Genomic DNA, 24982 nt, shown 5'->3' on the forward strand with positions numbered 1-24982 from the left:
TGTTAACTAATCTGGGTGGCCCATTTTTTCTTGCTAAACCCAAATCCTTAAAACAAGTTCTACAAACTATGGGATAGGTATTTGAACAACTGAATATTTCTTTTGGCTGAGATTTAGGGTTAAGTCTGCATTTCAGTCCTGAAGGTGTCTGGAAATGACAAGCAAAAATCAAAGAGAGATGAAATGACTAATTAGACTGTATGCATTCCTTCCTTCATTACTAATGTGGCAGTTGTCACTCAAACACAAAGCTTCAGCTGTGTATAAACATAATATGGAGAGGCAAACCAGAAAGTCTGGCATTGTATCTAACCTATAAATGCTCTCGTGTGATGATTTTGATACTTTTCTTAGAGAAATAAATGGAAATATTTCATGTGCTAAGAAGAAAAGTCTCTGTTTTATTGTGAAAGAAGGAAAAAACATGATTTATATTTTCTATGATGCTGTTAAGGTACAAAGAAGAATATTAACAACATATGTAGCAAATCTCCATGACTAAGACTTTGTCCTTCTTCCTCATCTGTATTGCCCTGGGATTTGCAAGGAGGCATTCTCTAGGGCTTGCATGTCACCAGGGTAATCAGAGACTTGCACAGTTCCTAATTGTTTTCCTTGAGAGGATGTTCTTGATTTGTTTTCCCTGTGTAATTAGGAAAAGAGTAGCAAAATAGAAAAAGGAGTATTTAACAGGTTTATTAAAGCACATTATTAAAGATTTGATGGGGCTTTATTGGATCGTCATTGAGCAAGAAAAAGAGAAAGGATGCTTAAACAACACATCTCAACACTTCCTTAATTAAATATTGTCTGAAAAAAAAAGTACCCAGAAACATGTTCTCTTTCTGTTTGGGGAATTTATAGAGATACATGCCATTAACTCTAGTAATAATTGCACATCTGAATCCCTGGAGTTTGTTTATGGAAGATGGAGTATTAAGGATGCACAACACTGAACCACTTCTTCTCAGATGTAGGTCCCTTGGGCCTCAGTACAAAAAGGTGTTGAGTTTCCTCACCTCCTATTGACTTCGCATCCAGTAATAACCATAATGATTCTTTGCATTTTTAACTACATACTGTGTGATCAAAGCAATATGCAGGCATTGATTAGATGGAGAAAAGGAAAGTCAGCAAATTTCAGTCGAGTGCTTCCCCAACCTTAGGATCATTATCAGACGCATAGAAGGATAAAGCATATGGGATTTTAACTCCCCAGGAACTGAGTAATTAGCAGAAAGTCTGGGGACCACCTTCTTAGGCAAATTCAGTATCTAAGATAGACGTTGAGAATTTACCTGGCCAGGAATCACATCTCCACTTCCTATTGCAGTTCACACATACAAAATCAGCGTGTTCACTGGAGATATCTACGGTGCTGGGACAGATGCTAATGTTTTCCTGAATATCTATGGAGATCTGGGGGACACTGGAGAGAGGAAACTCAGCAAATCTGAAACAAACTTCAACAAGTTTGAAAGAGGACAGGTATGATTGCAACGGGTTAATAACACTTGATGTTTTGCAGCCTTTAACCTACCAACTGCATGACTGTCTTTATAGGCTGAGATTTCCTATGAGGGATGAATTGATTGATTCCATTTACCATCTTCATTACCTCTTAAAATGCTTTGTGTGGATTGTCAGCTATGTATTACAACTGGCAGGCACTGCAGCAAATGGGTAGGTGTTTCTGTGAAGTTGCTGATAGAGACCAGTTTTGAGCTTGGTTCGCACAGACTGTCTTGAATTTTTAGTTGCAGGTTTGAAACTGCACAAAACCTGAGGTCTCTCATTCCTCTATCCTACCGCAACTGGTTTGCACATACATGCTGTATATTATAATTTACTTTAGAGCATGATAAATTAATGGATCTTAAACTGTGCCTGTCCTTGGCAAAATAACTCCAAAAGTGGTTTTCTGCAGTCAGAAAGTCCATGAATCATATTCACAGCCTCATATGATGATACTCAGATAAAATGATGGCAAAGATTGTCTTCTCTGGACAGTCCATATAAATCTAACTGGGTTAGAAAGGGAAGTCTTACTTAGACTTAAAAATCAAGAGGTGAAATTCCAGGATATTCTAATTCACTGTGAAAGTAACATTTTGTGCAGTTGCCCTCATAGCAGAAGAGTGCTTCAAAATGCTCCCCTGCAGAACAGTTTTAATGCACAGAGATGCCTCTACAGACCATTGTAAAGCTTTTAATCAAATGCCATCAGGTGAGACAGAATTTAAACACATGTTGTGCAGCATAGGCTCCATTTGCTTTTGCCTGGTAGATGATCTGTTCAGAGCTCATTAACAGAAGCAACTGCTGTTGAACACCCTGTAGGAGGACACATTTACAATACAGGCTGTGGACCTTGGCATTTTGTACAAGATCAAGATTCGTCATGACAATAGCATGTTCAGTCCCGACTGGTTCCTGGAAAAAGTAGAGATCCTGGACGAGACCACAGAGGAATCGTTCGTGTTCCTGTGCGAACGCTGGCTCTCCAAAAAGAAAGAGGACAAAAAGATAGAGCGTACTCTTTATGAACAGGTACAGTTACAGCTCAAAGCTGCAATCCCAGCCTAATTGCTACTATATAAAAATAAAATGGTTGAGTATTTGGTTGAAGTCCATGATGGCTTGTTAGGGACTTATGGTTTTTAGCTTATCCAAATTGAATTTGTGACATTCAGACAAGAACTGAAAGTGTGGCCACTCTCAGCTCAGCATCGCTAGTACTGTAATTTGAAATATGAATAGAAAAATCAAGGACTGTAAATGAAACTCTTCAGCTGAGGGTCAAAATGCCTTGTTAGTGCACAGCAGAGTATATTTCCCTGCTGCTCTCCTTGCTGTGCCCACAAAGTAGGTTAGTTACAGGTCCCACCATTCTAAGTCCTCAAGCCAAAATACTGGGTCCTTCAGCTTCACTCTTACTGGACTGTATGGACTTTAACTTTTCATCTTCTTTTTCTACTGATGCTGAACATCAAAAGACTAGTTCTGCTGCTACCTTTCAGAGCACCAAATGCTTTTTAGTGAAATGCCCTTTCTAGTTGCACATTCTATATTGTTTTATCAGGCTAATATAACTAATTGAAATTCAAGGTACATGCACTAATTAAAATTAGCAAACAAGATTAATAGACCTCTCTTCCTTCTATACAGTGATGCATAATAAAGCAGCTGATTATAAGTGCATAGTATTTAAGGAGTCCACTTAGCAAAACACAGTGACATTTTAATTGAAAGTTACCACTAAAATTATCATCGATGAAATTGTGCCAGTCTCATCTGGAATGGATGTAAGAAGAGTTACACCATGGATGAGTATTGCCATATGCCCTCTCATAAAACTGCAGCAGACAATGCTATGAATTTTTGTGGTCAGGCTTACCCCATTGCTGATATTAATTCATAATGAGGAAAAATTAATCACTTTTTTTTTAGTTATGTCACTGTGTGGTAAGATCACCACGTTTATTGTACAGTGACAGTGAACACATCTGCAATAACTTTCTAATACAATAGATGTTTTGCATCATCCAGTTTTGCAGTAGTCTCCCTCTTACACTCTTTAACCTGTGCTAGGAAATTTAGTCTGACACCTGATAAGCAAATCTGGCACTGTTCCATCTGTCTGAATTTTCTGTGGTTATTGCTCACACAGGTAGAAGAAAAGTCACAACATACCATTAAAGTCTATTAGGTCCATTATATTTTATTTTATTATGACACACATCCAAAACAGCCTGTCAAAGTTACTACAATGAGGTAAATAAATGACCTGAAGTAAATTACAAGCTGCATGTATTTGAGCTACACTGAGCCAAAAGCTACCTGGGGAACTAGAGGCATTTCTCGTCAAGTTGTTCTCTGAGGTACATAGGAACAGCTGACAACATGGTGAGCACTGAACCTCATTACCCTGCCTAACATGCCTTTCTAATTAGAGCTATGATGGTGAACGGAACAGCCTGAGTGGTTCGTCTCTCAGCCTGTCGAGTCAGGATAGCAACGCAGACTTGAAGGAAAAGAGAAAATCCCGTTTGGTCAAGGCAGCAGAAGAAGGATTATGTAAGTGAGCAACGTGTCTGGTTGCATGCGTGCGTGTGCTCTTGGCTTTCCCTCCTCGAGAAGATGTGTTTGTCCTGGTGAAGAGCAAGGAGAGGCAGAACAGCAAATTGCTTCCCTTCACCTTGTGGTGTGGCAACTTTGGGAATGGCTGGAGTGGCACAAGGACTCTTCAGAACTAAAATAATAAAAATAAAAATAAAAATAAAAATAAAAATAAAAATAAAAGTAAAAATAAAAATAAAAATAAAAATAAATGTAAAAATAAAAATAAAAATAAAAGTAAAAATAAAAATAAAAATAAAAATAAATAAAAATAAAAGAACCCACAGTCCTGAAGACTCATACTCCCTCCTCTTCCACGAATGACCACTGCATACAGCACTTCAGAGCTGGGGAGAAGAAATGGTGATGGTGCCCTCTGAATAAAGGGGACTGATAAAGGGAACAGCTTATGCAACTATTGTATAATTTTTTTTGAAGTATCCTTTAAAGTATCTAAAGGCAGGGACCATAGAAAAGTCATCCGTTATCACCAAAAGATCCTTTCTTGGTCTATAAGAGGCACTTTTCCATATGATTCCTTAATATAGCTCTTGTTGCTGATATCAGCTGTTTTTTCCTCCTTTATCTCTTCTTTGACTTACTCAAGATGTTGTTTCATGTAGCGTATTAGACATGAATTAACAAAGAAGGCTTTAAATGTCTTGAGACCCTATTTACCATGCTTCAGCCACCTTCCCATTTCAGGATCAGACTGGTAGTGCCTCATCACCAAAGGTGTTTGTTTAGTATGAATTCGAGTGTGATTAGCTTTGTATCTCTGCAGTTTTTCTTCTTGCAACACATAGCTGCATTACAGCTGCTGTCAGGTAGAGAGGAGAGTGGGATACAGAGAGCTGAGCAAGAGCACAGAAAAGTCTCTTTGCTCTCAGAAAACTAGCTTTGTCTGGGACCTTGTTTTTAGAATGAGGGTTGTCTTATAACTGTGTGGCAGAGGAGGGTCTGCAAGTGCTGTTGCTCCAAGAAGTCCAGGAAATCTGGGCTGAGGTTTCTGCTGAAATAGCTGATGGAAACAGTTAATGGACCTGGTGTAAAGTTGCATTCTTAGGCTCTGGTTCTTAAGACAAATAAAGCTGAATACAAAAGTCTGTTTCTGGATTGCAGTTTACAAAAATTGCACAGGTTTTGCTTCTGCCCTGGCTCTGAAGGAAAACCAGAAGGCCAGTGTTGGTCAGCTGAAGTTGGCCTTTGTGGAAAACTTCCCAGTCTGTTGATTTTCCTTTATAATCTCACTATGATACAGGTCTTTTTCTCTGTATTTATATACCTTTTGATTACTTCTAAGTTCCTGTATGCTGATTTACCATTTAAATTATACTTATAGTGTTTTATTATCCTCCAGCAGATCTTTTAGCTTTACATCAAGATTTCAGACGTGTTTTATCAGGGAACTGAGTATCAGATGAGTTGCTGTTACTGTCTGTATATGTTTACTTAGTCCATGTTGAACAGAAAATAATTAGCCTTGCCTGAAGCTTCTATGGTGAGTCAAGTACAAAATGATGTAATTTAATTTAGGAGTTTAAGGTAGGCTTCACTGACATGGACCAAGGAAGCTGGTTACTGCAGCTCAGCTGATGCCCAGTAGCTGCTGCTGTGATGTGCTATCTGAGTTGCATGTCTCCAGGCTTTAAGCTGTGAAGCAGACATATTGCTGTGCATTGTTTAACGCAGGCTGTAACTGTGTCTTGGGGCAACGCTTCTTTTGTAATCCCATATTGTGCTCAAGCGAAAAATAAGTGATTCCCATGTTCTTTCTGATATTACTTCTGTGGTGAGACAATGGGTAACATCTGCCATGTTGGCATTCCTTGTCATTTCTCAAATAATGGGTAAAGCTTCAGCATTACTCCCATGAGAACCTCTCTCCAGCAGCGCTGAGATAGTTCCCATCCTCCCCATTGTGCCAGGGTGGTCCTTCTTCCTTGAGTCCTGGAGCTTGTCACCACCTCTATCCCTGTCGCAGTGACATGGCCTCATTAAGGAAATGCATTTCGAAGGAATGTCAGATAAGATGGGCTGTGTGAGCCAGACAGGCACCTCCTGGGCAGGATAAAGACCCAGCTGTTAATTAGTTGATCAGGGAAGTGGTATTGGGAGTTGCCTGAGAAAGGGAGTGATGGTTTGAGCAGCCTAGTTCTGACTCTCCCATGCTCAAGAAAAGTGAATACTTCTGAGGGTAAGGGTTGATGTCAGGATAGAGTATAGAGACAAGCCCTATTGACTAGTAATCTTCTCGGGTCTGGACTAAGAACCCTGCTCCATGCAGGAAGGTAGTGCCAGGGGCAGTGTGGTCCACAGCCCTCATGAAACCTAGTGCACTGCAAGGAGGACATGTGCCCCTGAACAACCTAAAATCTGTACAGGGATTTAAGGGCACAGGGATCATATGGAAAAGGGCTGGAGAATCTGTGGTTGGCCCCAGGCTTGTCTTCAGGTGTGGCCATGTACCGCAGGTTTTGCATTTTCCTGGTATTTAAGAAGTAGGACTGTAGAGTCCCAGAGGAAGAAGGAGATGATGGAGAAGGGATATAAACACATTAAAGGATTGCTTTCATTGTTTTAAAGGAAAAAAAAGCAAAAGGTATTTCCTGCTGCCTGGTTGCTCTATATTTTTGTGCCCATTGTTTAAAGTGGGGCATGATAATTTCTTATAGCCTTCACATTTTCAACACAGGTACTTCTAGTACTTCGGTTCCAGGATTCAGCATCAGCTGGAAAAGTTGATAGTTCTGTGAACCTTGTATGTCACAGGATAGGATAAAAACTGTATAAAAGAAATATCGTTTTAGAGCTGTTCTAAACAGGACCCGTAATATTCTTATAAAATCTCTCGCCTACAGCTAAACCTTTCCTCTTGTTAACACCAGATGCTCCAATGGTTACTTTGTGAAGAAGGCATCACATATTATTATGCTGATGTGCATACTGAAATGTAAATGATACCATAAAGAAGAAAATAAGTCTTGCCTAATCATCAGTTCATTTTGTGCTGGTACACAGATGCCTCAGGCTGGGGCTGAATGAACCTTTTTGGGTTCTGCTCAGTCCAGAAGGGTGGGCAGATTTGGTGTGCATGAGTTCACGACTTCCCTGATATTGTTCAAATATTCTGAGCTTTCATTAAGTTTCTAATCTCCACTCCAAAATATTGTTAGCAAAATTAGATGTAAATCATGGATAATTTGAAAGCCAACCAAGCTTTAGTCAAGGTTTATGAACCCTCATGAAAAATGAAAAAGTGATGATGAAGCTAGGCTGAGTTTTGAGTCTGTGGCAATGCAAGTTTCAGATCTCGGAGTCTTTTCAGAATAGCTTGGATAGCCTTGCAGAAATGTTCTGAGAAATCAGACGAGTATTCAGCTTCTAATTCTGCACCACCCGCTCGGCCTACCCAAATGAGCTTTTGGAAAGCACTTGAAAAGCAGTCTGGCACTTCCTCCCTTTTAACAGCTGAACTGAAATTTCTGAAAACCACATACACACACAAGCACACACACACACAGAAAAACTAAGCGAAGTCCTAAACCTTGGCCTGAAGGTTTTTCCTCCAATCAATATTATTTTGTAATGCATAAAATTATTGACTGGCCTGCCTTTAGTACAAAGAGTCTGGATTTGCAAAGGGAGGCTGAAACCCTGAGCTGCCCCATAGATCACAGCAATCCTGGGGCAAAGCACAAAAGAGAACAGTTGCAGCTGTGCTGGGATATTCAGGCAGTGATGGTTTACCTTGGAGTCAGCGTAGACTTAGTTGCCTTTATTGAATGGTGAGTGTGAGATCGTTTTCGTCTAACAGCCTACTTAAGATTTATGTCCTCAGCCTCTTATCTTCAGGAGGGTCTCACAGTGTAAATAAAAATTCAAGCCCTCTGCTGTTCTGTCGCCTATTAGGGAGGAAATTGGACAGCATTATACCTGTATAAACTCCTTGCAGCCAGCAGGGCTGTCAGGGTAATTTAACCCCTGCAGAACTCAGTCTGAAATGTGCATGTGAAAGTGGTTTTCCATACTCATTTGTAGCTCAGTGCAGCATGGTGTTATCCCTTCTCCTAATGAATTCAATGGGACGTGAAGCTATTTAGCATGCAAAACTGCTTTCTCTGATAGGATTAGTCCCTGGTTTTCTGAAGTCTTGCATACATGTGTATATGTGGTGCTTTTCTGATGATTAAACCTGTCTGTTACAGTGATCCCATATCACATCACTGTCACGACAGGCACGGAGTACGACTCCAGCACCGACAGCCGAGTGTACATCATCATCATGGGCCAGAAAGTGAAGACAGAGAGGCTGTGGCTGGATCTCCCAGAAGGAAAAGATGAGTTTGCAGATGGCTCCGTAGAGAAATTCTCTGTTTGGGGCCTGGACGTTGGGGAGATCAAAAAAGTGGAGGTACTTTGTGAATTGCAGTGTGAGCATGGGGGGCATATGAAACGCAAGGCCAAGGAAACTACATGTTCCTGTCATAGTTGGTGACAGAAAGACACTTGGGTCTGAAATGAATGTAAATGGGGATGTGCTAATGAGATTTCACATGCACCCAAACCTGAAAGAAGTACTCTTCATGTCTGGCAAAACTAAAATCCTTGGGAGGCAGAAGATAATCCTGAAATATAAGGAAGTTGTAACATGTTGCAGTTCTGTCCCATCTCTGGCACTGTTTTTTTTTTAGCCAAGCCCTGTTATTGACAGATGCAGTGAAGGTTCCCAGGATGCAGTCTTCTGTCAGTCTTTTTTCCTAGCTGATTCTTATAGTACTTCCAGTTGGGTTTCATAAATTGCCTGCAGTGAAGAACACATCTTGTATAATTTTCTAGCTAAACATGAAAATTGTTTTCACAGCTTGGAGGATCCAGGCTTAGAGAAGAAAATTAATCATCGTTCATAAGTAACGTGCACAAATGGATTTCAGAACAGGAGCCATTTTTTCTGCTATGGCTTAGGGAGACAGAATTTGCATAGACTCTCCATCACTGAGCCTAAACTTCACATGAATCTTCCAGACAGTTTGTGTACATCATTCTTGTTTCATATGGCAGTTCCATCTCCTGAACGCCTGCTTCAGCCCCCAAGTGCTGAAAACAAAAGCATCTGAAGACTTCGTGAGCCTGTTTTCTTTAATTTTATTTTCTCATTTTTATTTTATTTTATTTTTACACCACGCCCTGGGTTGCAGTAAACCTATATATTGGTGCGCATACTTGTGTATTCAGACAGTGACAAGTGAAAGAAATATATAGAGAAATCCTAACTAATTAAAAAATCTTTGCAGTTGTAACAGCCGATAGACTGAAGCACTCCCATTCATTTTCATTCATGCAATGGATTCTGACACTTGAGAAATCTCCATACTAGATTTGAGTTTATTATCAAGCCATTGATATTTCCTTAATGCACTCCAAGTGCATGGTTATTATGGGTATTAGAGGCACTTTCTATCTAGCCATTTCTAGGTCAAACTTGAAAGTGAAGCCAGTGCATAAATCCTTCTCTTCCAGACAGTGTGCATGTGCATCTCTTCCAGCCTGGTTAGCCTGGCACAGAGCAGGAGAAAAAAGTCCGTATAACCCCTCAGTGTCAGAGAGGGAGGGAGAGTTGGCTGGGGAAGGAAATGGGCAAGAAAACTGCAAAAGGAATGGTGATTAGGGTGAGGAAAGAACAGAGAATAGGAGAAAATAGGAGCAGACACTTGGAAATAGAAGGTAGGAAGGAAAAAGAAATTATTTGGCAAGGATTACAAATGGGAAAGAAGAGAAAAAGTTGCAAATGAAATGCAGAGTTAGAAAAAATAATTAACATGTAGCTTTCAAGATGGATGATGCTCTTCTGCACTCTTTCACTGTTAACCTCAGTGATCCCACCAGTCTGTTGCCTCATCTCTTGCTCATTTTTCCTTTTTATTTTGTAACTCCCAGGCTCGTGGCTGAAGGAGCCATCTGCACCTGGTTTTGTGCCTTCCTTCCTGCAGTGCCCTATGCCTGGAAGGTCTCTTCTTGTCCATCCACACCCCAGTGATGATATCCACGTGCCAGTCTGCGTTGGTTGCCATGGAACCAGTCCATATTTTCCTTAGAGAAAATTGCAGTGTTCAGGGCCACTACAGAAAATTGCTAGTTATCTACTTGGGAAAAGTGAGGAACAGTTCGTTCTCAGATTTGGCATTTGGCTGCTTCTGGAAGGAGGCAGGAGGTTGTGAATATGAGTTACCATGTGAAAACAGCATAGTATGGGGATTAAGGTTCCAGGAGCCCTCTGTATAATCCAGGCAGTAGACTCTGGGATTTAGCAGGATTGTAAGATTTGCAATGTGATGTCATTTTTAGTTTGGCATTATCCTCCTGTGGCAAATATTCTACAGTGCAAGCAGAAACAGTGGAGCATGAAGTAAGTTGAAAGGGGCCCATTTGTACCTGTCTTGTAAACCTACAGATATAATATTTGCTACTGGTGTACTTTAATAGACGTGCTGACACAAAAATAAGTAATATGAGTTATTGGTTACAGGCAGTTTATGCTGTCTTCTTAAAACCAGTTTTAGTATTTTTTTCTCTCATCGAACAAAGGTGTCCTTGTCCCTAGACTGCAGCTGCTGCAGAGAGACACAGGTGTGTTCAAAGAGTCCTGCAATGCTCTGTGTGTTTCCAAACCAGTTCTGGTTCAGTGCTTTTCTCAATCACAGGCACAGAGTAAAGCCAAGGAGATAGAAGTATTACAAGTCCAGTTGTCCACTGAATAGGGAGACCTGATACTGGAAGACCACCAGGTCTTTCTAATACTCTCAGAACCTTTCAGAATTAACAGAAACCCTCCCACCCACCCCCTTCTTTTTCTTTTCTTTGGCATTGTTTCCTTCTGTCCACCTTCAGATTATCTCCCATTTTTCCCCTATTGTGTTCAACGTGTGTGTCAGCTGCTCTGCACAAAAAATGTGCCTTACTTTTGATGAAGAACCCAGCAATCTCCAGAGCACACTGGGTGTGAGTTACAAAAATTTTCAAAACAGAACAAGGATTTACCTGCCACTGAAATGCATTCAAATTTCTTCAAATATCTCAGCCTAAACAACTTGTCTTGATATCAGCATGCATGTCCAAACTACATTGGTGGATTCAGATATTTGTTCTTACCAGGCTTAAAAATAAATTCAGAAATGAGCTCATGAATCCCAGTGACTTTATAACATTATTCTTGGGACTGTGGAAAATCTGCTTGTGTGCAGGTTCCCCAAGGCAGCCAGAATGCAGGATGTTTTCTTCTGGCCCACCACTGACACCAATGGAGTTACAGGTTGCTGTGAAAATCTGGTGCCTGGCCATGTCTTGGAACAATGCATTAGGAGGTGGCTGTAATGAACTCAGGAGAACAGACTTTAATGGATTAATCACGATTTTACCTCCAGCTCTTCCATCCCTGCTTCACTGCAGAGCCATTGCCATGAACCTTGCCCACCACTTTTTCCACACCATCCTGCAATGGGTCTAGAAAAAACAATCAGAGGAACTTTCAGTGTAGAGAAGGGCAGCCACCCTGGCAGAGGGGGAATAGGAAAGTAAGTGTTGATATTCCCATTCACCTCACACCCCTGGAATCAGAGAATTAATGCATCCATTGTAGACTTGAAATTTCCCTAGTGGTTAACTTTAATTTTCTGCAGCTGCAGAGACATTAGTATAGTAATAATATTCCTAATAGCAGTGATGGCTGAGACAGATAAAAAAGATCACTTGTTTGGGGGCAAAAAAAAGGATATGGCAGATATATTACCCTAGATATAGCAGATATATCACCCTAGATGAACTTGTTATTTAAAATTATTTCCCGAGCAACCCTAAATATCCTAATTTTTTAAAAATGAAAGCTAAGAACCTCATTTTCCAAGTAATGGCATGAATAACACTTGCTCTGAAAATAATGATCTGTAGGGAGGTCTTTTATCCAACCTCTCATGTGCAGAGATTTCACTGGAATGACTGCATGACTGAAAGAGTCTCTTACAGCAGCTAAGATACATAATCTTCCTTGTAAATCTGAATAGGAGATGGATTTCTTGCATCCTTTACAGGGACTCGTGTGGGTCTTTGGAGAAGTCTGCCCATCAGCTGTTACATGGAGTTCTCCATCTCACACTGAGCCCTTACTAGGTCTGGCAGGGGAAATAGGAAACAGAGAAACAGCCTGATACGTGCATTCAACTTACGCTGACGTGGATTTGTGAGAGAAGAAGAAGGGCTTGAATAATACACGTGCCTAGCTGCATCTTTCATCTTGTCTATGAAGCCTCGGACAGTCACTTTTAAGCGTTGCTACAGCAGTGGAAAGGGTTGGAGAGATGGAAACAGGTGTCTCCAGGGACTGGCCAACAGTGGCTGGTGGTCAGAGGGGCTCAAGTAAAGTAGTCAGAGGATGGACATGTTTCCATGTGAGTCAGGGCAGCCTGCCTATTTCATGATCCCTTTGCTTACATTTGGGGCTAGCAGCATCCTGCCTTTCCTCATGTGTGTCAGCAGATCTCCTGCACCCCCTTGCCCATATTGGCTACCTTGTACATTGATGCCTTGCCTGCTGAGCAGGGGTGGCACAGACTATTTCACAGCTCGCTCTGTTCCACTGTGGAATTGGTTTACATGAAAATGTATGTAGTCAATGCTGTTAACCCCTCGTCACTGGTTAAAACCAGCATTCAGAGCCTCTCCTCCAAAGAAATTCCCTTTAACCAGGTGTTTTCCCTGTGACTCTGCAGGTGGGGCATGATGGTGCTACCCCTGAGAGCTGCTGGCTGGTGGAAGAGCTCACCATCGTTGTGCCCACCAAGGGTGTCATGTACAACTTTGTCTGTAAATGCTGGCTGGCCCGAGACAAAGGCGATGGTCTCACCTCCCGAATCCTCAACATCCTGGATGCAGACTGTGTTAACATCGGTCTCAAGGTAAGCTCTAGGCTCATCTGGTGTCTGTAGTGGTTGCACAGCCCTGTGCCAATATAGGTCATGTGCAAGCAGTTCTCATCCTTTGGTTGATGCTTGTGGTTTCAGTCTTTTACTTACAGAGGAAGATATTTTAATCTCTGCATAGTGTGGCTACACATCAGTTTTTCTAATCTGGGATTGGGAAACCTTCATTCAGTTAGAAAATAATAATAATAGGAAGCTCTTGAAACATGGAGACATTCATAAGTTTGATCTTTAAAATGAATAGCACATTAAAGTTGAACAAACAGTGGAAAAATGTATTGTCTTTCCATCCAAATATAAGAAATCTGATGTAATGTGTGCTATGCCATATTTCAACAAAGGACAAATTGGAAAGCTGAGCTATGCTGAATTTGGAGGTAAGATTTATAATAGAAATACCGGTCTAGATGAATGGGACAATAATACCCTGTTTAATACCTGTATGGCAATTTTAAATCTCTATAGTTTTGTTTCTTTGCAGTGAGGTTGCACTTTCAAAGGACATTAATTTTTCTTTACGCTTCTCTTGATCCCCAAGCTAAATATATTCTCCTGAAATATTTTGTTACACACACGCACAAAAGCTTGCTAACATTTTTAGCATTTGTGGAGGATTCAACAACTCAGCGCAGATTTCAGTAAGAGGGGAAATAAACTCCTTCAAACTGAATACCAAGGTTAAAATCTAACAGCTTAAAAACTTCCCAATGATTGTTTAACCTCCTGGATAAGGTTTGAAAACCCTATCAGTGATCTGATGGCTTGCCTCTAGATTGAGATAGATGTTAATGAGGACTTACAGTCAGTCTTCCTTTAAAAGCCCAGTCCTGAATATTTATTTTCATAAGCGTGCCACAAATAGACACATCTAACTAATATTTTTTCTGTGATGTTGAGCCAGAAACTCATTGAAAGGTTTGTAGGAAATCAGGGGAGATGTTTGAATCGTGAAATCAGAAGTACACATTTGACTTTCTGATCAGTCTCCTAGTTGAGGGAATTTGGGACTGTTCCCTCATAAATAAGTGTAGTTAGAAAGTGAGTTAGATTTTTTTTTTTTTAATAGAGTTCAAAGAAGACAAATACCTTTAATGGCTTCAGGAAAGTTCATGCTTTTTTGTTGTTTGTTTGTTTGCTTTGCTCTTGCTTGACCCTTATATAGTCATATGCACCCATTTCAATTTAATTTTCTTCTTGCCTTGATATTCACTCTTGTTCTTTTAAATTGAGTTATCTGGCTTTCCAAATGTGAAGAAAATAATATCCATTACAGTCCTTAAAAATCTTTAATCTACATTTAAAATAGAGTTTTTCTTCTCCTACCTATAGCAAATATATTTGCTATATATAAATATATTGCCCTACTACGATTTTAAAAGTGTGGATGAATATGTGATGGACAAGTTGCTCAGGTCTGAACAAACATGAAAAATAATTTTACCATGGCATTATTCCTTTGCACTGCTGATTTATCTGGCAGCTACAATTCGGGTCAATAAAATCTGCATAACAGCTTACTGTTTGAAAAGTTTTGTTGGGGCTAATTTTTTATGTTCTTCCACCTCTTAAGTCTGGAGGTCTTGTTACCATAGGCACAGGCTCGAAAGCCTCTAAGTGGCCCAGAAGTCTTAATGCCACTGACAGTCACTGGGATTTGCACGCTTTTGAAATATTTTATTCTGAATCTTATTATTCACATGTCAGGAGGAAAGAACAAAGTTAGGCTAATAAGGTGAAAATGATGCCAAGCAGCTTTTCACAAATTGGCATACCTTTCAAGTGTGAGATCTGGGAAATCTGATGTGTTCCCAGATGCAGTGCTGCACATCCCATTGGGAGATAGGGTAGCTGCATTTTTCTGCCATAAAATGTGTTTAACCTGTTAATGGTGTTGGATTAAATGTTACTCAGGTGGACATCAAGAACCTGGGGGAAACGCTTTTGCAGCCAAGAGAAAGAAAGAAATGTGGTTTTAGGAGTTTTTTTTTTTTCTTTCAATAATGAGAGTTTGGTGCTGGGCAAAGGTCTGAAGGGGTGGTAGGAGAAGCCAGTAGCCGAGTGCTGGAGACCCACACACTCAACTCCCATTGAATGTTTATCAGGTCCTCATCATGCCACAAGCATTTTCTCATCCTAATGAATGTCCCTTTCTCTTGGAGTGTGCATAGGCTGAGAAAATCTGCCCCAAAAGTCTTAAATTATGCAAAGGTGATGGTCCCATAGCAAGTTTCATTCTCTCACTTTGCCTCAGAAAGCATTAGTATGGAGAAAACCCAAGAATCCATGTTGTGACTATTTCCTACAAAGAAGCACGTCTCCCTCAGAGCCTGTCTAGGCTTTTGCCCAGGCTTTTGCGTGGGTTAAGGACAGCTGTTTGCATGAGATCTGATCATTTCGAATCCTCCCCAGATCCTCTATGAAGTCACGGTTGTGACTGGAGACATCGAAAGCGGTGGTACGGATGCCAGTATTTTCATGACTGTCTTTGGATCCAATGGGAACACCGAGGAGATACAGCTGGAAAAAAATGGAGACAGGTACAGTAGCTGTCATTTTTGTTGCTTAGAAGTGGAGTGATGGCAAATTCTGGTTTCAGGGCAAGAACCTTCTGGGGCTTGATCATGCTCCCACTGCAACTCATTGATTTTATTGCTTTTGAACTGGGCTCTTTTTAAGTGCTATTGTAATGTGTTTAGCAGAGTGGAGGAAAGGAGTGCACTGTATAGCCAGGGGAATAATCTGGTGTCATCTATAAGGATTTTGTTTAACCTGTCCCTCAGTAGTTTTAAGAGGTAAACGTTGCTAACAAAAACATGAATGGTGAGACCCCCTTCAACTCCAAGAGGAGCTCTGGACATTGCATGGAAACCACAGATACAATTTCTGAAGAATGCATCTTCTGTGGAAAACAAGTGATTTAATTTAAACATCATTTAGTGGCTGTGATGGGAATGTAACTGTATAATGAAAGGGAGACAAACCAACACGCACACACCTGCCTTGGGAAGGTGCTGACTCTGTTCTGCCTGCTCCTCCCGTCTGCTGCACTGGGCAGATGTGAGCCAGCCTGGGACCTGAAGCTGTGTGAGGGGAGCCAGAGCTGAGATAGCAAGATCCAGGCCCTGCTGAGAAGTGGGGCTTCTTAGTTTGGGCTCTGTGCCATGCTACATCAGATGCCCAGTTTGGGAACTGGGGCTGGCTTGCCTGCAGCTGGCACAAAAGGGACACGCGACAAAATCTCTCTGGGCAGATGTGGTTGTACTGTGCAGAGAGAGGCAAACAGGGTGTGAACCACACGGAGTGCTGCACGGCATGCTCTGATTTTGCTAAAAAGGTGAAATCTCCTGTTTTCTGCAGCAGAAAGAGCTAACAAATGCTGTAACCCTAGTTTGACGCCAGCACTTCTGCAAGCCAAAAAAACCCACATGCTACCAATTCATTTCCTGAAGCTTTCCTGTTCCTAACACCTCCCTCAGTACAGAAAGCTCTGGCGTGCTGAAGAATGAGCATGGCACTAGGCATCTTTCAGAGACAGGCTTTCGTCACACTTTAATTTAATTAGCTGACGACCTCTGATTTTGATGTTCTCAGCAAAGCACCTGCAGAGTGTCAGGAGGGATTGAGCACTGCGCCATGCGATTCCAGCTCAGCTTGCCGAGGTGATGCTGGGCTCTCCTCGCAGCTCCAGGCAATGCAGCTCCTCCGCTGCAGCTTTGGGCACCACGTGTGGGCTGGGTAGCTGAAGACAAGGCTCCCTGCGTCGAGCTGTTTGCTGAGGGGATGTTTCACTCGCTGCTGTCACAGCAGAGTGGGTGTCTGGGCAGGCACGTTCAGCTAGGCTCGAATCCTCCGTGTGGTTAGCTGGTAGCAAGCACCAGTCTTGTTTGCTCTGAGGGAAATGTAGCAGGGGTGCTGATGAAAATCTCCGTGAGAAGGGAGGCTGAGTCACACAGGCAGCCAGAGCTCTGGGCACTGCTCCCCACCGCAGGCATCCCACGTGTGGGCAATGCACCTGGGCCACCAGCATGTCCCAGTACTGGGGGCATCCCCGCTCCAGGACCCCAGGCAACCCCACGCTGGTCTGTTTGCCAGTGTTTTAAGGCCAGCATTCAGTTCTGGTCCGTGGGAAAATTGATTGTGAGTGCCCATATTTAAAAGCAAAGCAGGGGTTGTATCACTGGGCATCACCAAAAATATCCAAAGGGACTGAGGCAGCTTCAAGCCCTCAAAGGAGGGATCTCAGCTTTGCTCTCCGTGGCCAGGCAAGCAATATGCATAACTGCGTGGCCTATCAAAACTTCCCACTTGTTTATCTGTGTGGGATGGATAAACTCTACTATAAGGATATGAAGACACAGTAAAGGATTGCACACAGCCTGTGGGGTGTTAGTTGCCTGGGCTGTCTTCTGCCAGAAGATCTGCAAAAGATGATGGAAATCCATTGGGGTTATATAAAGAAGAAGGACATGTAAAAAACAGTTAACTGATGTATTAATATCTTTGTGGATGAACTGGCACATCTCCACTAGCTAAAGGGTCTCTTTACCACACCTCGGACACCAAGAGTATGGAGCGTCATCATCTCTTTATTATCGTCTGCAGAGGACATGTGTGTGCCCAAATACATGTATTACTGATTTCCACACCACTGCCACGTGTCTTCCTCCAGCTGGTAACTGCAGAGGCTTCCCTGGCTCCTGTTCCACATGGAAATCTCACCAGCCTTTGTGTGAGGGCTGGGCAAGAGCTGCCGAGAAGGCTCTGCCTCCTCACCAGGGCTGTCCAGGGTCCAACTCACTCACAGCAGCTTAGGGCATTGTGAAGAACTGTCTGTCTAACCTGTCACAGATTTAAGGCAATTTTAGCTACATTACTGCTATTGCCAAGGCCTCTGGGCAATGGAAATATTTATAAGCATAGACATGGCAGGAAAGCTAAATGAAATCCCTCAGATAAATGCCTCACTGTTCTGGAAAAGGCAAGGTGCCAGACAGCTCATCTTGTCACTTTGTCCCTTCTCAATTTTTTTCCTGGTCATGTTCATATAAATTTAGGATAGAAATGTGCTCCTGGGTCACACAGTTTGTCGCTTTAGCAATTGTTTCCGTCTCATATAATGACTTCTTGGATGTAACAGGTGAGTATCAGCCTCACAAGCTGTAAACAGGACATTCACTGAAGATAAATGATGGTTTGTTTTGCTGACAGATTGTTTAGCTTAGAGTTGTTCAGTGTGGAAAGGAGTGGAGTGAGAGGTCTCAATGAAGCTTTGTAGGAAACAGTGATGGTAATGAAAACTGATCACAGGATCATGGGGTAATTCAAGTTGGAAGGGTCACACCTTTTTCTGACATGGAAATGGGACTTAATCCAACCTGGACACAAAAGCACATTCTCTTTCTCATGGTGAAAGGCTGTCTTGGTATCCAGTACCACAAAGAGACAAAAAATGGAGAGGGGAGTTTTTCAAAGAGCAGACATAACCCTTAATAACTAGGAATGGACTGGGACCAAAAGGCCCCATCCAAAAGCCTCCGGAAGAGGAGGGAAAGCAATGCCTGGATGAAAACTGAGAAGCTCAAGCCAATCCTTGTTGCTAACATCTGCAGCCATGCCGGCTCAGATAATGGTGTGAGGATAATCACATTCATGCTGCAGGGTGTAATCTGAGCAGGGGATGGTAAAGAAACATTTTTTTCTTCACATCCCTGGCACTGCACAGCTGTAGGAAACTGAGTACACTGCCAGGAATGAGACAGCATCATTATGGATTATCTGTGTAATGGCAGTGCCCACAGATTGCAGAGCTCTCTCCAAGCCTCTCAGAAGACCCAGGTCCCACCTTGTAACTCGCTGACCTGGAGAAGTTTGTGCAAAGGAGGAACCTCAGCAGCAGAGTGCCACGTTGGTGCTTGGCAGACCCACGAACTTGGCTGCCCTTCTGCCCTGCTAGGGCTGGATTCCCATCTCTGAGGCTGCAGCAGGTCTGCCAGGGTACCTGCGGGCAAACTGTCAGGCACATTTGCTCTGAACAGAGTAATGTTGAGCCTCAGGCAGCACAGGCAGAGCAAGGGCTACAAGGGTTTCTTCTTGTCATCATTAACATTAAGAGAGAGGTAAGGTACCTGCAGTCCTGGCCAGTGTAATATCTTCTTCAAGAAGCATATGTTAGATGGTTTTTCCCTTTTCCTTCTTTCTGCTGATTGTTGTGGACAAGCAGTTCCCACACCTCCTTGTGTCTGTATGCAGCAGCCATGCACAGGGTAAGATGTTTGAAGCAACATTGCACAAACCCATCTTGGTTCTCACCAAAGACAAAGCTTGTTTGCAAATCCTAATTCCCCAAATTCAGGAAGGGGATGTGGGATGGTTTGGGCCCCTCTCTAACACTATTTGCCTGCACTTACTAAATGTAGGCTTTGGGCTCCGAGTCGCAAGGTTGCTGTATATAGTTGAGCTGCAGTTACTGTCTATCACCATGGCAAATGCAGAGTTATGTGATGTATCTTAGTGAAAGAAGATTAAGCACAACTGCTTCGCCTTCTTGTAGGGATGGGCTAAGGGCAGGCATGTGGGCAGATGCCAAGAGAAAGGCGATGTGCAGGAACCTGGCTGTGAGTCCCTGCCTGCTGCTCTGGTTGCAATCAGAACGGTAAGGCACGTTGCAGGCTGCCTGGAAAGGCTCCAGGTACCTCGTATGGGCTTGATTTTCCAGGGGAGGAGGAATCCCTGTCAAATCTGGGCTGAGGTGTCTTGCCAAAAACACAGTAGCTGGAGATTGCAGGGCAGAAGAGCTCGAGTCCCGTAAAGTGCACTCATAAACTTTTAATGTGAGGCTGCTGGCAAGGTGTAAGCTGCAGCGTGAGCAGGGGACCGTGGCGTAATGAGGCAGCATGAATGCTCCTCGGTCTTTCACTCCCTCCAGATTTGAGCGAGGCCAAGAGGACAGCTTCATTATGGAGATCGCTGACATTGCACCCCTGAGGAAGATGAGGATCCGGACGGATGGGAAGGGGACGCGCCCGCACTGGTTCCTGGAAAGGGTAATGTGCCTCACCGCGCCTCCTCGTGCACCTCTTGTGTTGAAGTCTCTCTGGACTTGAGAAACAGGAGAAAGACAGCAAAAGACTTGCTTTTATTCATTTCTTGCCTTTTTCTATTAATTTTCTCATGTTTTGTTCCTGCAGGAGTTCAGTCCAAAAAAGGGGGAGCAAGGGCAAAGCAGTGCTGTACAGCTGTTCAGCAGGCTTTGCTGGTAGACTCTGCCTCCCTGCAAAAGAGCCTTGGCTTGCCACCAGGCACCTGCACTGTTTTCTGGTCCTGGTGTTTTATCCCCAGCTCTGCAGTCCCCTGCCCTGCTCTGACCCCATGGGAGAGTGGTTACCCCTCTGCCAGGCAGTCTGGGCCGGGTGGTAAATGTCCAGATAATCCATCCTTTCAGGCAAATTTATCTCTCCCTTTCTGTTCATCTAACATGCAGGCTGATTTCTTTCTTTTCCAGTTCATAAAAGCAAATTGTCATTTTCTTTCTGAGTTTTGAATACAGCATGCAAAATGGCTCCGACTGCTTCTGCTGATTGTATTTTTCCCTAGTGTCCTATCTTGCAAAAAAGCTCTGTGCTTGCCTTTATCTTCTCTACCCAACTACCAACTCCATGTAAACAGCACTTATGTTTGGGTAGTAAAATGCAGTTTCCTTGTTATGGGCCTATCATTGTATTTCTAAGATAGAGACAGAGTAAAGTGCCAATTCCACACAATCAGAAGTCATTAAGGAAGGAAGGCATCTCTGCCATGTTTATTTAGTGTGCTATTTATGGAGCAGGTATCCTGCTGGACTGCTGTAGCTTAACTTTTTGATAAGAATAGGTAAAAACCCAATGACTTAACCCATGGCCAGAAAGAATAGTACACGTGGTTGTTTGTTTTTGTTTTTTTTTTTTTGTTTGTTTGTTTTGTTTTGTTTTGTTTTGTTTTTTTTTTTTTTTTTTTTTTTTTTTTTAATTGGCTCCTTTATCCTTTTGGCTACTCTGAAGCTGTCTTTAATTTTCCCATAAATAATAAGTTTCTAAATTTTGGTCCTTGGTGGCCTCTAGTTTCTAGTGCAGTGATGAATTCACCTACCATGGTCTACAAAGCTTTGCTTTTTGAACATTACCACTTCTAACTTTTTTCATAGTGACTCTTGTGCATCTTTCCAAAGCAGTAGGCCTTCAGCATATGTCTTCCAAATAGATGTCACAGACACACATTTTATCTCCCTGCGGCTGTGGAGTAACTCAATCTGTTCTCTGATTTGATTCTGTCGTCTTGGTCAAGCTCCCTTTGCCTGCTCCCTTGTACCTCCCCCTGAGTTTTATAAATTGTATTCATATAAAGTGAAATCATATAAAGCTAATTCACCCAGGGGACATTCCAGATCTTACAGTCATGTATTAGCAATAGCTCAAAGGCAAGGGCCAGCACCTCTAGGGGCAGGTAGCATATCCCACGTTCCTCTCGCCAGCTCTGTCCAGCTCTTCCAACACCTCAACCTGCTGGAACCCACACAAAGTGAGGCTTTCCCAGAGGTGTAGGCAAAGCGTACTCTCATTTGGAGACAGCTGATGTGTTTATAGCCCTCTGACAGCTGTACAGAAGCAACTGGTGGACCTCTCATGCAACACTTGGAGGAAAAGGATTTTAGAAACTTTTGAAAACCGGACCTCTAGTTTGTTTTTCTTAGAGAAACACAACATCTCCTTGCTCCAGTGATAAGTAGAGAACTTTATTTATTAGTTTTCATTCCCACCTTCCCTGCAAAGGTAAACACAACATTGGCATTCGCAGGCAGCGAGTCGGGACAGGAGCGCTCTGGAGGAGGGGAGGAAGGATTTGTGTTCCCTGATTTGTATTCCAGCCTTGAAAACTTATGTAGCTTGGTGTGACATGAAAACTGATCTAAGCCCATTTCCATTTCTGTCAAAAGTGCATATTAAAACTGCATAATGAAATACTTGTGGGGGTAGTGCTAAACTCTCAGACAGATGGTTCACAGTTAGTGCTAACTAGCACAGTGAAATGAGAAGCTAGATTAAGCTATCAACCCCGTAATTAACCATTTGTTGCTCCATTTATCTACAGGATATTCTCAGTTTTCTTGTTCTATTAAAATAACAATAAATGATCTTTTTAATTCTCTTTGGTCTTTTTGTACACTATTTGCTGGCTATAATTTATACTGCTTTTAGTTTACCAGAAATAGAAGTGCATAAATACCAATTAAAATGCATGAATTATCAATGATTCTGTACACAGCCAAAAGATTCAATTTACAAGCAGAGAAGTAGTCATATATTCTTTTTTTTTTTTTTTTTTTTTTCCTGTCTATATAAAATACATTGAAATTTCATTCAGAATCTCTGTAATGCAATGAACTTGGAGCCAAAGACTCCAACTGCACCAAAAGTGTCAATAAGATTTAAATGCTGGTACTTAATCTATGAGAGGGGACAAAATGTGATTAGTGATGTGCCTGGCCAGAGTGAATGCTTTAGATTATTGCCATTATTGCTACAGCTACTTATATCTATGTACATTGTATGACATTTTATAGATGTGGTGCCACACTTTGTAAACAGAAAACCCCTCCACCCAAACACTGCACTTTGATGAGCTGGAGCATGCACACAGACATGCTGAAAGCTCTCCAAAGCAGAACAAGTTCCTGACTTCACCACTGCTGGGAGAGACGTGGAGTTTGGATATTTCCCTCTGACCTATCGCTGAATCTTATATTCTGCCACATCAAGCTACGACTACACTGCTTGGTGTTTCTGAAAAAAAATCAGAGAATAGGTGATTCTAATTCAGGGACATTGAAATGAATGCTTTGGAAAGCTCCTCCTGGGCTATCCAGTTCCTCAGGCCACATGAAGATTTCACCTGCTGCCCAGTGCCTTAGACAGGGAGTTGAAAAGCTAGGAATAAGAAGGGATGAGAGCTTTCCAAGTGAAGTAACAGGAACTGTCAGACTTGAATTCTGCAGAGTTGGTTCCCTTGGCATTTTAATGTTACTTTGTGCTGTCAAAGCCAGGCAGATAAGAAGCTGTCTTAATGAAGCACTAATTGCATTGCATTCAAACGTCACCAATAATCCTGAATGTGGGACTTTGTCTTTATTCTGTTCTTCTTCCTTTATATGAAGATTAAGAGAATTTGAGACAATTCATTATAGCTGAAGCTGATTGTTGTTCTTTGCCACAAAGTCTTTCTGTTTTACAGTCAGAGGACCCTGTCTTTAAGTGAAGACTAATGACATGCAGCAGGACCATAAAAAAGTGTGGTTGAGTCTTTAAAGATGAAATCCAGGACCTACTTATTTTGGTGTTAGCGGGGTGTGAACCCCTGGGGAGCTTATTTTTTATTGCAGCTTGGAGAAGCCTGGCGAGAGGTAAATCAAATGAATGGACATGTCAAACCTTCCCGTTACAGCATACAACACACTATTAATTTCAAGTCACTGGCTTAAAGTTCCTGGCAGCTGCAATATTTGCTCAGCTACAAAGCAAATTATCAGCATTTTATTCATACACACCGCTCCCACTTTCTTTTCATGTTTTATAGGTGTTCTACAGCCCGGCTAAAATCCATACATAACTAGCAACAACGCTTAAGCTTAAAAGCATGCAGGATGTCCACAATGAGTTTTAGGTATCCTAAAATAATAGTTTATATGGAAGCATGACCCTCATCATCCAAATCACAATTCTGCATCAGCCTGCGTGTGTGCAGCTCACCTCCTTCTAGGATTGGATTCATTTTTGTGCCCTTTTAGTCACTGAAAAGCTACATTCAGCTTTTGTCTTTTTTACCAAATTATTTAGACCTCTTGTAGTCAGCAGGGAGACATCTGAGGGTTGGAGAGGTGCCTTGAATGGCCATTTACTTGTCCCAAACTTGGACAGCAACACAGGAGTGATGTGCGGGTTGGGCACCCATGCTAGGTCAGATAGCAACATAGCCACACTGGGATTTAGCAGCCAGCTGCCACAGGCTTCCTGTTCCCTGCATGCCCCTTTTAGTATTTAGGGCATTTTAGTAGCCAGACGTCTTCCTCTAGACAGCATCTGGAGCACTGGGCGGGTTGTTTGTGAGAGGTCTGACCTCCTGGGCTGCAAGGGTGCTCCAGCTGGCAGCTCTGATCTGCTCCTACCCCCTGCTGCTTCCCTGGCATTTCCCTGCAAGCTGTGCCCAGGAAGTTTTGCTACCGACAGCATCGCTGTCATTTTTGAACAGAGCAAAGGTAGAGCTGGATGAATTTTTTCCAGTGAAGAGTTTATACACCTGGATGAAAAAAAAAAAAAAAAAAGAAAAAAAAAAAAAGACATTTTAATTCGATGTAAGATTATTCATGGTTCAAATTTGCAAATTTCAGCCAAAGTGAAGTTTCCAGGTTGGACTCCCAAGAGGATGTAGTTGTGGTTCATGCACCGTGAGAGAGGAGACTTCTTTCTGCTCTGTACCCCAGCAGAGGTGCCCTGGCCAGGCTGGAGGAGACCTAAGGTGGTGAGACCAGGTGGACACCTGGGTCAAAGCAGGGTTTTGGGTCAACTTCTCTTGGCTCAGAGAACAGTTCTCTGACCACAGATAGTGTCAAAGCATCCATTTAGAAAAGCAGGGGAGCTTCAACAAAGCAAAATGTCCTGTAGGGGTGAAGGTGCTGTGTGATGGGTCCCTGGTTAGCATTAGGCACAGAGAAAACCCCAGATGAGTGTCCTACCCACAGAATTGTTCAATACACGCATAACACTTGTTCAGCTTCAGAGCAGCTTCTTCTCTTTTTAAAAATGTTTTTTATAACCTGGAACAATATTCTTCTTTGGAATTGCTGAAGGCTTTAGCAAACCTTA

At 42.3% G+C, this 24982-nt stretch overlaps 1 protein-coding gene across 5 annotated transcripts in view; it reads left to right on the plus strand.

Moving 5' to 3' along the window:
• Window positions 1–24982, plus strand: part of LOXHD1 (lipoxygenase homology PLAT domains 1) — a 142288-nt gene that overhangs the window by 90896 nt on the left and 26410 nt on the right. For all 5 annotated transcript variants that reach the window (XM_038171035.2, XM_072031280.1, XM_072031281.1 and 2 more), the window contains 7 exons: window positions 1334–1488; window positions 2341–2550; window positions 3954–4077; window positions 8328–8533; window positions 12882–13067; window positions 15501–15628; window positions 20017–20134. In XM_038171035.2, coding sequence (XP_038026963.1) covers window positions 1334–1488; window positions 2341–2550; window positions 3954–4077; window positions 8328–8533; window positions 12882–13067; window positions 15501–15628; window positions 20017–20134 — 1127 coding nt within the window. The remainder of the gene's footprint in view (window positions 1–1333; window positions 1489–2340; window positions 2551–3953; window positions 4078–8327; window positions 8534–12881; window positions 13068–15500; window positions 15629–20016; window positions 20135–24982) is intronic.

The sequence above is a fragment of the Anas platyrhynchos genome, chromosome Z (genome assembly GCF_047663525.1).
Source record: "Anas platyrhynchos isolate ZD024472 breed Pekin duck chromosome Z, IASCAAS_PekinDuck_T2T, whole genome shotgun sequence".
Lineage (NCBI taxonomy): Eukaryota > Metazoa > Chordata > Aves > Anseriformes > Anatidae > Anas > Anas platyrhynchos.